Source organism: Prunus persica, chromosome G1, assembly GCF_000346465.2.
Source record: "Prunus persica cultivar Lovell chromosome G1, Prunus_persica_NCBIv2, whole genome shotgun sequence".
Lineage (NCBI taxonomy): Eukaryota > Viridiplantae > Streptophyta > Magnoliopsida > Rosales > Rosaceae > Prunus > Prunus persica.
Window position 1 is genome coordinate 44,719,064 of NC_034009.1, and position 11,589 is coordinate 44,730,652.

The 11,589-nt window shown below is 35.9% G+C and overlaps 2 protein-coding genes across 11 annotated transcripts; one reads left to right on the forward strand and one right to left on the reverse strand.

Annotated features, from left to right (window-relative positions):
- On the forward strand, window positions 536-1,992 carry LOC18793082 (glucuronoxylan 4-O-methyltransferase 3). Its single transcript, XM_007223117.2, has one exon. The coding sequence runs from the start codon at window positions 939-941 to the stop codon at window positions 1,851-1,853; it is 915 nt and encodes a 304-aa protein (XP_007223179.1). The 5' UTR covers window positions 536-938; the 3' UTR covers window positions 1,854-1,992.
- On the reverse strand, window positions 4,762-10,501 carry LOC18792395 (pentatricopeptide repeat-containing protein At4g28010). Of its 10 annotated transcripts, XM_020554560.1 has the most exons (5): window positions 8,032-10,501; window positions 7,609-7,666; window positions 6,549-6,646; window positions 5,497-5,730; window positions 4,762-5,370 (listed from the first exon to the last, which is right to left on the reverse strand). In XM_020554560.1, exon 1 carries the CDS (start codon window positions 10,272-10,274, stop codon window positions 8,100-8,102), a length of 2,175 nt encoding a protein of 724 aa, XP_020410149.1. In that variant the 5' UTR covers window positions 10,275-10,501; the 3' UTR covers window positions 4,762-5,370; window positions 5,497-5,730; window positions 6,549-6,646; window positions 7,609-7,666; window positions 8,032-8,099. The 10 variants fall into 10 exon arrangements, with proteins under 10 accessions (XP_020410149.1, XP_007226735.1, XP_020410152.1 ...); XM_007226673.2 differs by lacking the exons at window positions 5,497-5,730; window positions 6,549-6,646 and having other exon boundaries at window positions 4,762-5,392; window positions 8,032-10,088; window positions 10,344-10,501; XM_020554563.1 differs by lacking the exon at window positions 6,549-6,646 and having other exon boundaries at window positions 5,497-5,584.

Below are 11,589 nucleotides of genomic sequence, written 5' to 3' on the forward strand. Positions count from 1 at the left end.
GCCTCTTTTGATGAGGCAGATGTCAGATTGGACCCTAACGTGCAATCTAATTCAACAACTATGGAGTTTTGTCAGTAACAAAAAGAAAAAGGGAAGGAAAAAAAAAACTATGGAGGCTTCTCAAAGTCTCTTGTAACAATGTAGAGAGACCAAGTTCCAATTTTGTGCTTAACAGATGTCTAAAACTCAATCCAAAACATCAATAAAATGAAATCTACTCCATGTTCAAAAAGCTTCAAGAGACATTATATAATCAAGGGCAATATCATGTTCTTATGACTCTTATAAACAACCCCTCCGAATACATCACATCTTCCATCAACTGAAAGAAGAAAGTCAAGAGATATATCCAACAAACAATACCAACCATGTTATTATTTACACCAACCGAAAAGAATAGGCTAAGTCCAAATCAAGCCTTCAACAACCTATCTTGCTTCACTTCTAAGATGAAGATTTTAGAAACCACAACATAAAATAATCATTGCCTCTCTCTCTCTCTCTCTCTCTCTCTCTCTCTCTCTCTCTCTCTCTCTCTCTCCTTAATTCCTTCTAAAAAGACAATAATATACAACCCTGGGTGGGTCCCATGAAATTATATCTATGATTAGGAGCTATTTATGTGTTTTATAGTATATGTGAGGGTAAAAAAGCTTTTCCCTTTGGAATTATTTTGAGCATTATTTTCTGCTAATGCATTTTTTATGGTGCATGATACCTTACCATGGATCTACTACTATTCCAGCTTTACTCATATCAAAAATATCTAATTCTCAGGTACCAGCTTTCCACTATTTCCCTCTGCCTCCTTATGAAAAGCAGAAAACAAACAATGCCCTCTCTCCTCCCTCTCTTCATCCATTCTCCCCTTCAATAAAACCTCCAAGACCTCAATTCTCTCTCTCTCTCTCTCTCTCTCATATCATCAATCAAGAACCATGAGGTCCAAAACTCAATGTGGCATCAATCTCAACCTGATCCTCCTCTGCTGCTTCTTCATCTTCCTCTTCACCATCTTCATAATCAGATCGAACTTCTCATCTCCCCTCCAAACCCCATCTACATCCACATCCATCAACATCTCCCAAGCCCATCTCTCAACCTCAACCCCTCACTCCAAATCCCCACAATCCTCAACACCATGCCCTTCCCTTGAACAACCCTTCATCCCAACATGCACTAAAACCCCACCTTCCCTAGCCAATGCCATCATTCACTATGCAACAACAAACATCACCCCACAACAAACCATCAAAGAAATATCAGTCTCATCCAGAATCCTACAAAAGAAATCACCCTGCAATTTCCTAGTCTTTGGCCTTGGACTTGACAGCTTGATGTGGACAGCTCTCAACCATGGAGGAAGAACAGTTTTCTTGGAAGAAGACAAGTCATGGATTGAGCAAATCCAACAAAAGCTACCCAACTTGGAGGCCTACCATGTTTCCTATGACACCAAGGTTCACCAAGCAGACAAGCTCATGGAGATTGGGATGAAGGAAGAGTGCAAAGTTGTTGGGGATCCAAGATTTTCAAAGTGTGAATTGGCCCTCAAGAACTGGCCAAGTGAGGTGTATGACATAGAGTGGGATTTGATCATGGTGGATGCACCCACAGGGTACTTTGATGGAGCTCCAGGCAGAATGAGTGCCATATACACAGCTGGGTTGTTGGGGAGGAACAGAGAGGAAGGGGAGACTGATGTGTTTGTGCATGATGTGGACAGAAATGTAGAGGATAAATTCTCAAAGGCTTTCCTTTGTGAAGGATACTTGAGAGAAGAAGAGGGTAGAATTAGGCGCTTCACCATTCCAAGTCACAGGGCTCGCTTGGGCAGACCCTTTTGCCCGTAGATTATGAAGATGATCTTCATTCTTGATCTTCTCTCTCTGATCTCTAGCAGATAAGTGTTTATGGGGTTGTAAACCTTTTTTTCTTTTTTACATTTGATTGAATATATATTAAATAATTTCTTTTCTTCCTTGTTCAAAAGTTGGTCATCTTCTTAGTGCCACTTACTAGACACGCGTTCATCTGCTTGCGGTAAGACTAGACAGATGTAATGAAGACAAAAATCATTTAGTAAGCCGAAAGCAAATTAAGGGTACTATGTTATAAAAATAACCTGGAATATGTACGAATATGGAGCTGCACGTAAAGTAGATGAGACACAGCATTTAACGAGGTTCGGCTATGCCTACGTCCTCGGAGAACAGCAGCAGTAACTTTTCACTATATAAAATAATATGGCTACAACTTTAGTGTTTACAACATGTGTGGCTCACTGAATTTTCTCTTTAGGAGAATTTCTCTCTGCTCTCTCTTTCCTCTTTCTTCCTTCTCTTCCTCTTGTCTCTTTCCTTTTCTCTCTTTCCTCTTTTCTCTTTTCTTCTCTCTTTTCTTTCTCTGATGTGGTCTTATTTATAGGCTGAGAAAGGATACCCGTGAGTGTACCCGTGAGTGTGCAGGTGATAAGCTTCCAAAATATTTTGCTTAATTTCTTTGTAGGCCCCATACATGTGGGCTCCACATGTTTATTCTTTACAACATACTACTTTTAAAAAAATAATAATAAGAAGAAGCAAAATCATAAAGAGGATCATCCACAATCCTATTACCATATCACATTTTAATTCAAATTTTAACTTAAAAGGGACCCAAGATGGAAAATTACAAAATAAGATTTTTTTTTATATACTATGCTACTTTAATCAAATCTTACACACATGGAATCAATTTGAGTTTAAAGTGGAGAGTACATTTGCTCTAACTGATTAAATTAAGCTGTCGACTTCGATCCAGAATGGATAGTACATTTGCTCTAGCTGACTTAGCTAAGTTGTCGACTTGAGTCTAAAATAAAGAGGATATTCGCTCCAACAGACTTGGCTAAGCTGACAAAATCAAATACCTAATCAGCTAAAGAGTTGGTAGTAGATCTATATCAATCATTTTACTTCAATATCCAAAACCATAGTTTTTACAAGCTTCTTTCTCGCAAGCTCAATTTGTTTTGTGAAGCTTCTTCCTAGTTGACTATTAGAGATCTCTGTCTCTTGCATGCTATTAGACCCTAGTGGTGTACCTTAACTTCTGAAGGTCGTGTTCTTGTTCTCTTGCATATAAAAAGTAATTAATAATTGGTGAATATTAATTAGACAAAATATTCTATGAGTATACTTTGTTTTTTTATGTATAGAAAGTTTGGGTAATGCATATGCATTAGGTGTCAACTTAATTAACTAAAAAAAGAGTTAGGATGTAAAGCAAACTTTGATTATCACCGACTTTAACACGCCAATTAAAGGTCCGCTCGAACAACAGATTCTACAAATAAGCTTTTAGAAAACCTAACGGCAAACTTCAAGTCGGAGGTTATGACACATTTCCTTTGGTTTGGTAATTGTCAACTCATGAACCATGTATGTTAGTTGACCAACCACAATTATTGATAAGCGCTTGATTATTTGACTTATTGTTATAAATTATTTCCTTTAGGTTTGGTAACTGTTTTCAAGCTTATTAATTATTTCATATATTTTTACATTTTATGACATTATGTACGAAAATGGAGACGAAGGTATTCGAGTTTATATATATACTCCACATCAGAGAGACTTGTCGGTGATTATAGGATAGTACGGTAGTATGGCTACATGGTATAACTTGTTCACGTGTTATAATATAAATGGATATTTATTGATACTATTTCCTAAAAAGAAAGTATACTTATAAAATATTTTGTCAACTTTGTCGTACACTCATATTATAATGCGTATACAAACTATTTGTAGTTAAAGATGTTTCCAATGTTGATATGAATACTTACTTGCAGAAAAAAAAAAAGAGTAAAAGATCCAGGAGAAGGATTGCAAAATGGAAAAAGACAAGAAATAGGAAGAAAATGAGAGTCGTTAACAAGTATTAAGTCTAAGTTGTAAAAACAACCAAGAAAAACCAAATTAATCTTTGGGGATAATTTTATTTTCCAAAGGCGAGCTAAATAAGAATGTAGAGAGGAACTACCATGAGTAATTTGAAGACGTTTGGCTGAATTAATAGAAAATTTACCAGAAGGAGAAGGACCCAAACAAGTTGATATTGTGTGGGATAAATTGGAATATGTATAGCACCAATAGTTTGTAAGATATCATGGGGGAACAACACTAATTGATCAATATTTGAAGTACTCGAAATAATATAATAGAAATTATTTCATCAATATAAGAAATAATATAATTACAAATTGTTTCATCATATTAACCTTACACCAACCCCATCTCGCCTCTAGATTAACCAAACAAGAAACTTCACAAATTTATCGTGGGATCTCCCATATTTAGGTCTCTCATTTTGCAATGATGTCTACTGTGTACAAATGACAACCTCATCAAGATGCAAACCTGTCTCTTGTACAACCTCAATATGCACCACATACGTTGTCCTTTGTACAACCTCAATATGCACCACATACGTTGTCCTTTGTACAACCTCAATATGCACCACATGTGCGTTGTTACATCATTTGCGGAGAAACAGCTTCAGCTGAACCTGTTGGCAAATGTGAAAACATTTTTGCCCACCACTCTCTTTAAATTTTGGTGAGCGTATTAATTGTCGTTGGATGAGTGTGATTTAATCTTGCTGCTACATTAACCTCAAAAATTCAACTCATCCACAATCATTAATATGGTGGTAATGCTCACCACCAATTACGGGTGGTGAGCAAAAATGCTCTCGTAAAACACAGCCAACACCACCTTTTTTGCTCTCTTTATCTTTTTTTCTTCTGAAAAGAAACAGAATTTTATGAAAGAGTGGCAAATAGAACAACTATGGACGAGTCCAGTTTCAAATGACATCAACATAATAAAACTTTCTAATCTGCCTAAATTACAGAAAACATAAAATAAAAAAATCAGACCTCCAAAGTCAAGCCAGAATGCATCAAAATCCAGCAACAATGCTGACAAGGAAGACTTCCTCAACTCTACAGTGACTGAAGCTGAAGTGCATGCCAATAACTAACTCGATCCATAAGTTCATCCATACTCATCCCTGAATAAACCCAAGTCATATTTTTCTCCATGTGATTAAAAAATACCACACCCTGCGACCCCAAAAGAATTTTGCCTGCCTTGCTTTTTGTCCCTAGACCTTCAACTGCATACTTTGTGACTCGTAAAACCCTTTTGTAATCACCCAACCTGCATGACATTCCTCAAACAAATTTCACCACATCTGCAAGCTGAAGGACAAGAGAGATGACTCCAAGATTTGCCACGACGGATCAAGTCCCAACTAATTTCTTTATCTGAATCTCAGCACACCGAAGAGCTTCACCATGACCATTGAATGATTGAATCCATGCTACATGGAGAAAAAAATGCAACTGCATAAGAGAGGGAAGGGAATTATAACAAATAATATATTAAAAAAGAAACAGTATGGACAAGAAACTCTTAGCATACTGACTGATAAATTAAGTCATTATACCATGTAGGCATAATACTTCTTCACATGGTATGATTTCAAACCACACCAAAGCTTCAATTCTAGCTGAATTTGTTAAGAGGAGTAACAACTGGTGGAAAAATAAAAAACAATGATGAATTATTGCTGAGCATTTGTGGTTTTTATTCTTACTCTAATGGGCATATGCAATATGCAAGCAACAAGCTCCACTTCAGAAAGCACTTAGAGAATTTGACAAAATCTGGGTTTAGTCACCTGATAATGATGACTAAAGAATCATCAGAAAAGGACTTTATGCCATTCCACACTAAACCTGGGTTTACAAAATTCTTATAACACAATAAGATTATTATTATTTTTTTCTCTTTGGCTGATAATATATCAAATGGGGCAAATCCTTTATACCATATTTTGTTCATAAAGGGATTTGGCCAAATAGAAGAAAGACTAGCTAATTTCCATTTGGACTGTCCTTCAATCGATCCACAAGCAGCAAATTTACAGAGAAACAAATTTATGAGAGACAAAAAAGAAGAAACCCTGGAAAAGTGATGAAACAAAATTTTCTTCAACAGCGTATACATAGAAACAAATTTAAGAAAATGCTTTAGTTTGTTCTGAGAGTTTTTATGCTCAACATCATGCAAACAATAAGGAACAGGCACAGCTGACTTGGGCATCACCCAGCCACCGACTAAAAGGACAAAAGATCATAGATCCCTAGCAACAGGACATCGCAGTAATAGATGATCCACCACCTCACCACTTCCTCTACACATACAACACTACCCCAAAATAATGATATTTGTCTTGGAAAAATTCTCAATTCTCAATTACCATTTATAACTTATATTTTCAGCACTAAATTAAACAATAATTTTTCAGAATAGAATGCCTTGGAATTATTAGTTATGACTTATGAGTGCACAAAATGGCATCTCCACTGTCCAAGGGAATTTTAAATAAACATGATCAATGGCACTACATTAACAGCTATATAACCCTCTGCAATTACATCAATAAATATCCTTTCAGAATTGAAAATACAGCATCAATAAAAAGTTGCTCCTTACATCTTAGCTCAGGATGCATAGGCTAGTAGGAATTTCCGTTGCCCTTCCTTTGTACTTGAATAAGTTTTTCTAGTGTTGAAAAGCAAAGGAATGCTTGACTGTTGAAAATGTATGCATTGTCAAAGGGCTTTTCCTATGTCAAAAGAGAAGTTTAATGGTAGGATAAATTTCCATTAAAGATCCTTGATGGAAAGCATGCCAGTCATGTGGTGGACATGTAAGCAGAGGCAAGAAATGACGTCATTTTTCATGAATATGAGGCCACATTTTCTTACTTCCGAAAAAAATACCTCCATCCATGTTCCACCTCTTGGATTGACTGGCATTTGACATGCATCCCGTCAACTATCTTTAATGGACAAAATTTTTTTACAAAGAGAGCATTTTTCAAATTATAAATGCAAGAACCATTTAGCAAACAACATATGTGAAATGCTTCTTTACCCAAGATTACGTAATGCAAATACAGCATCTCCTGATCATGTGATGAGGACATCTTTGTCAACCCCATTAGGGTTTACAAACGAAGAGATGGAAGAGGGAATTATTAATTAGTTTCCTAGGTTCTTTAAGTTTTCCAGATAGGATTTCTAGTTTTTTCCAGATTTCAGTAGGATTTCTTTCCTAGAATAAGTTTAATTTTCCTTTTCACTCTAGGGTCAGATTATTATAAATACCCCTTCTATGTAATTCATTATGGAGGTGCCAAGATAACAAAATCACAATCGATTAAAGGATGAAAACAAAGGTGCCAAAAACATGATATTAAACGCATGAGTTTTGGTCTCTATCATGCCAATGTCTGTGTAACTACAGAAGATGGAACATATATAAAACCAAAAAAGTACAACCAAGTGCCAGAAACAGCCAAAACAAATAAAAGATACATAAATTTAAAAAATCAGTATTGTATGTCCAAAGGCCTGAATTGCCTTCAAATGCAGATGCACTCTTACTGTTATTCATGTTGTTTAATATGATGAAGGCAAGAATAACAATTTAAGATATATTACATATATTTAAGCTCCGATAATCAAATCAGATCCTTTTGAATACGTACTTTTAAAAGTGGAAGTTCCGCTCAGAACTTCCTCATTCTAGTTTCTCAGCTACTAATCCTGCATATCCAAAATAATAATAAAAATACATACATAACCAATGTGAGATAAAAGGATGCTTTGATACTGCAATTACTCTATCCTTCCAAAATACAAAAGTAAATAATAAATGAATAATGCAAATGGACATATATAGATTCCTTTAGATAGTAACGAAGGAGGCAAAGCTGGAAAACACTACAAACATAATATTCAGAGAAACAAAATCCTAAGTGACAAACCAAACAAACCACAACAAATTCCAATCTTAACTTTATATTTCAAAACCAATTCATCCTGAATCCGGAAATAGGCCATTCCATGAGAAAAGAATAAATGGGGTACATTCCAAAATTGTACAAAATGAAAGACAATACAATACTTACATAGTATAGCACTGGCTGCAGATTTCTCACTACATTGGAAGCTCTTGGGATGAAGAACATCAAGCAGCTTATAATTTAAGTTCTGGGTAACATTTATTTAGTTTCATCAATAGCTCATTGCAAGAGATGCTTGCTCCTTTCGATGTTTCTTGAGAAAAAGTTGGGAGAATTTTCATCACATCATAATCGTCTGAGATTTGACAGAGGCATGACAAGATGGTAGAAGTTATTTCTGAGTCAAGAATAACACCCTTGTCTGCCATCTGATGAAGCAAACTAATGATTTCTTCTGATTCACCCTTTGAACTATAGCCCTTTAGTAAAGAATCAAATACAAAGGCATCAGGTTCAAGACCACAAGCAATCATTTTCTCAAGAACTATTTTAGCCTCATCCAAAAGCCCAAGTTTTGAAAACCGGTTTACTAATGTGGAAAAGGTAATTGCGTCAGGAGTTAAACCCATTTTAAACATGTCCTCTAGCAAGTCTTTAGCAGATTTAATATCTCCCGCTTTGAGAGTTCCATCAATAATTGTGTTAAATGAGACCAGATTCGGAACACAATTTGTAATCCTCATCTCTTCGAATAACATCCTAGCTTGCCTCAAACTACCCTCCTTACACAAGTACAGCATCAAAACATTGTGGTCAATCAAAGTAGGATTAACCCCAGAAGCTCTCATTTTGTTAAAAAGTCCTTTTGCAAACTTAAGCATATGAGTTTTGCAAAATCCATTGATCATGAGACTATAAGTAATTGAGTTCGGAACAAATCCCAAGTCAAGTGCATGTCTCCAGAACTTTATGGCCTTGCCCACTGATCCTTCCTGTAGACATCCACCTATCATAGCATTATAAGTAAATAAGTTACCAGCAATGCCCCTTTCAACCATTGTATTATAAATCTCCACAACCGTATCAAGATCGCCTTCCTTGCAGAGTCCAAAAATTAGCATGTTATAGGTGATAACATCCGGCTCAACAAAGTTCCCGTCTTTTGACATCGTACTGTAAAGTTTCATGGCCTCATCAACCTTCCCATCAGTAGAAAGTCCCATCAGTAACGTGTTGTATGTAATTACATCAGGCTTTTTCCCCTTACCCTTCATCATTTCCAAAATCTTAAATGCATCATCGACCAACCCTTCCTTGCATAGTCCATCAATCATAACATTGTATGTTACAGTGTTAGGCTCTTCACCCTTCAATAACATTAAATTGAATAGCTCCATGGCCTTTGTAGCCCTTCCATTTTTGAAAAGCCCATCAAGTAAGCCTGTATAAGTAACAGTATCAGGGCGAACTCCGCACTTGGTCATATCATTTAACATCGCAATGGCTTCTTTCCATTTCCCCATCCTGGAGAGGTTATGTATGAAACAACTATATGTAACCACATTAGGAGGAATACCCTTCTTTACCATCTCATCGAAAATTTCTTTGCCTCTATCAAAACTCCCTTTATCACAAAAACCACTTATAAGGGTACTGTACACAACAACATCCGGTTCCCAACCTTTTTGCTTCATTTCCTCCAACAAACCCATTGCCTCATCCACTCTACCATCCTTGCAAAATCCATCGATCAAAGTGCTGTATGTCTTCACATTTGGGTCAGAATCTGCCATCTCCATATCAACCAACAATTCTGTGGCTTCTTTCAATTTTTTTGCCTTGCAGAGCCCGTGTATAAGAATGTTGTAACTAACAATATCCGGGGTTACACAATTTCTTCCCATTACACTAAACAGCTCCATTGCCTTCTCAACCTCACCATTAGAACACAAACCCTTTAACATAAGATTCACAACATACACATTTAACTGAAATCCACGCTTCAATACCAATCCCAAGACCCCAGGTGCGAATTTGGCATGATTGGTATTAACAAAACATGCAACTAAACAACTCAATGATATAAAACTTGGAAATATACCAACATGGGTCATCTTACTATAAACCGAAAACGCCAATTCATAATTTTTCGACCTTGTGAGAGTGTGCACAAGCAAATTGCAGGTTCCCCCAGAAGGCAAGCGGTCAGAATCGATGGAACCCTGAAAAAGCGAAACGGCCTCTGAAATCTGAGGATTCGACTTATCACAGAGAAACCTCAGTTGGGTTTCGATATCAGAGCAAGAATAAGTAGATGGGATTGAAGAGAAGAGCTTCAAGTAAACAAAGAAAGCATAGGAGGGAGAGTTACAGTGAGGGTGACGTTTGAGAAGTTGCTTTATGATCATTTTGGCTATGTAATTGGGATTTTAGTTCTCTACTAGAAAGTCAGAGAAGTGAGAAACAGAGAGTGGTACCTTAACCGATGCTGCAGCTGCTGCTACTGGTGTTTGACACCAAAAACTGTGTCGATTGAGTCAAAGCAAGCATGTCGAGGGAGAGAGCGAAACAAATGACGGCAAGCACTGCGCCTTCAGTTTGCTTCTGTCTGTGCTTTACCACAAACAGTATCAGTACGTTCGTTCGTCTAATGGGCCATGGGCTGTGGGTTCGTTCTTTATTGACCCTGTTAGCATTTGGGTTATGAGTAGTTTATCATATAAAGCAATGAAGAAAATGGTAAAATATTCAAAATGTCAAAAAATGTTATTTATTAATTTAAACATTTAGAATTGAAATCTATATATATAAAGTAAAAGATAGAGAATGGTGAAATATTCAAAATACCAGAAAATGCCCTTTGTTAATTCAAACATTAAGAATTGAAATTATTAATTAAATGAGGATAATATGGTAAATTTATATTTTTTAATATTAAAAAAATTAAAATTAAAAACAAAATAAGATAATAGATCCTACTTTTATGGAACATAACTACCCTGTTATCTTTTCTTAATTCTAAAAATAAAATAAAAAGAAAAAGAAAACCAATTGGCACATGCGTGAGCATGTGTCAAGGGGCTAGTTATTAATTAAATGAGAATAATATGATGAATTCACATTTTTCATATTAAAAAAATTAAAATTAAAAACAAAATCATATTACTACTTTATGGAACATAACTACCATGGTATCTTTTCTTAATTCTAAAAATAAAATATAAAATAAAAAATAAAACCAATTGGCACATGCGTGAGTGCCGAGGGGCTAGTAAAAAATAAATAAAAGATTTTTCTCCCATAAACTTCCTTAATTTCCCCAATGATTTCTTATATATGGTACTTAAATGGATAGTTGGGTTTCAGAGAGAGGAAAGAGAGATTAGAGAGAGAAAACAAGCTAGCTTTGAAGAAAGTTATGAATATCATATGAGAAAACTTGACCTTGATTTAGTTTAAACTACTACGAAAGAGCAATGTTAGGCATACCACATTTGTATACTATATTGTGTACCACTTCTCTAAGAGCAACTCCACCCATTTGCCCTTTGCCATGGCAAGGGGGGCTAGGGCAACCACAATTTACGTGAATAGTTGTTGCCCTTGCAAAAGGTTGTGGTGTTTCCACCAATTGCCATGGCAACAACTATTCACATGAGATATGAGGAGATAAATTTGTATAGAGTTTTGGTGTGGGAAGTGAAAACTACAACTAAGTATTTA

What these genes read in the sequence shown, in the direction of transcription:
- LOC18793082 (XM_007223117.2), top strand. Translation starts at nt 939, where the DNA reads ATGAGGTCCAAAACTCAATGTGGCATCAATCTCAACCTGATCCTCCTC.
- LOC18792395 (XM_020554564.1), bottom strand. Translation starts at nt 10,274, where the DNA reads ATGATCATAAAGCAACTTCTCAAACGTCACCCTCACTGTAACTCTCCC.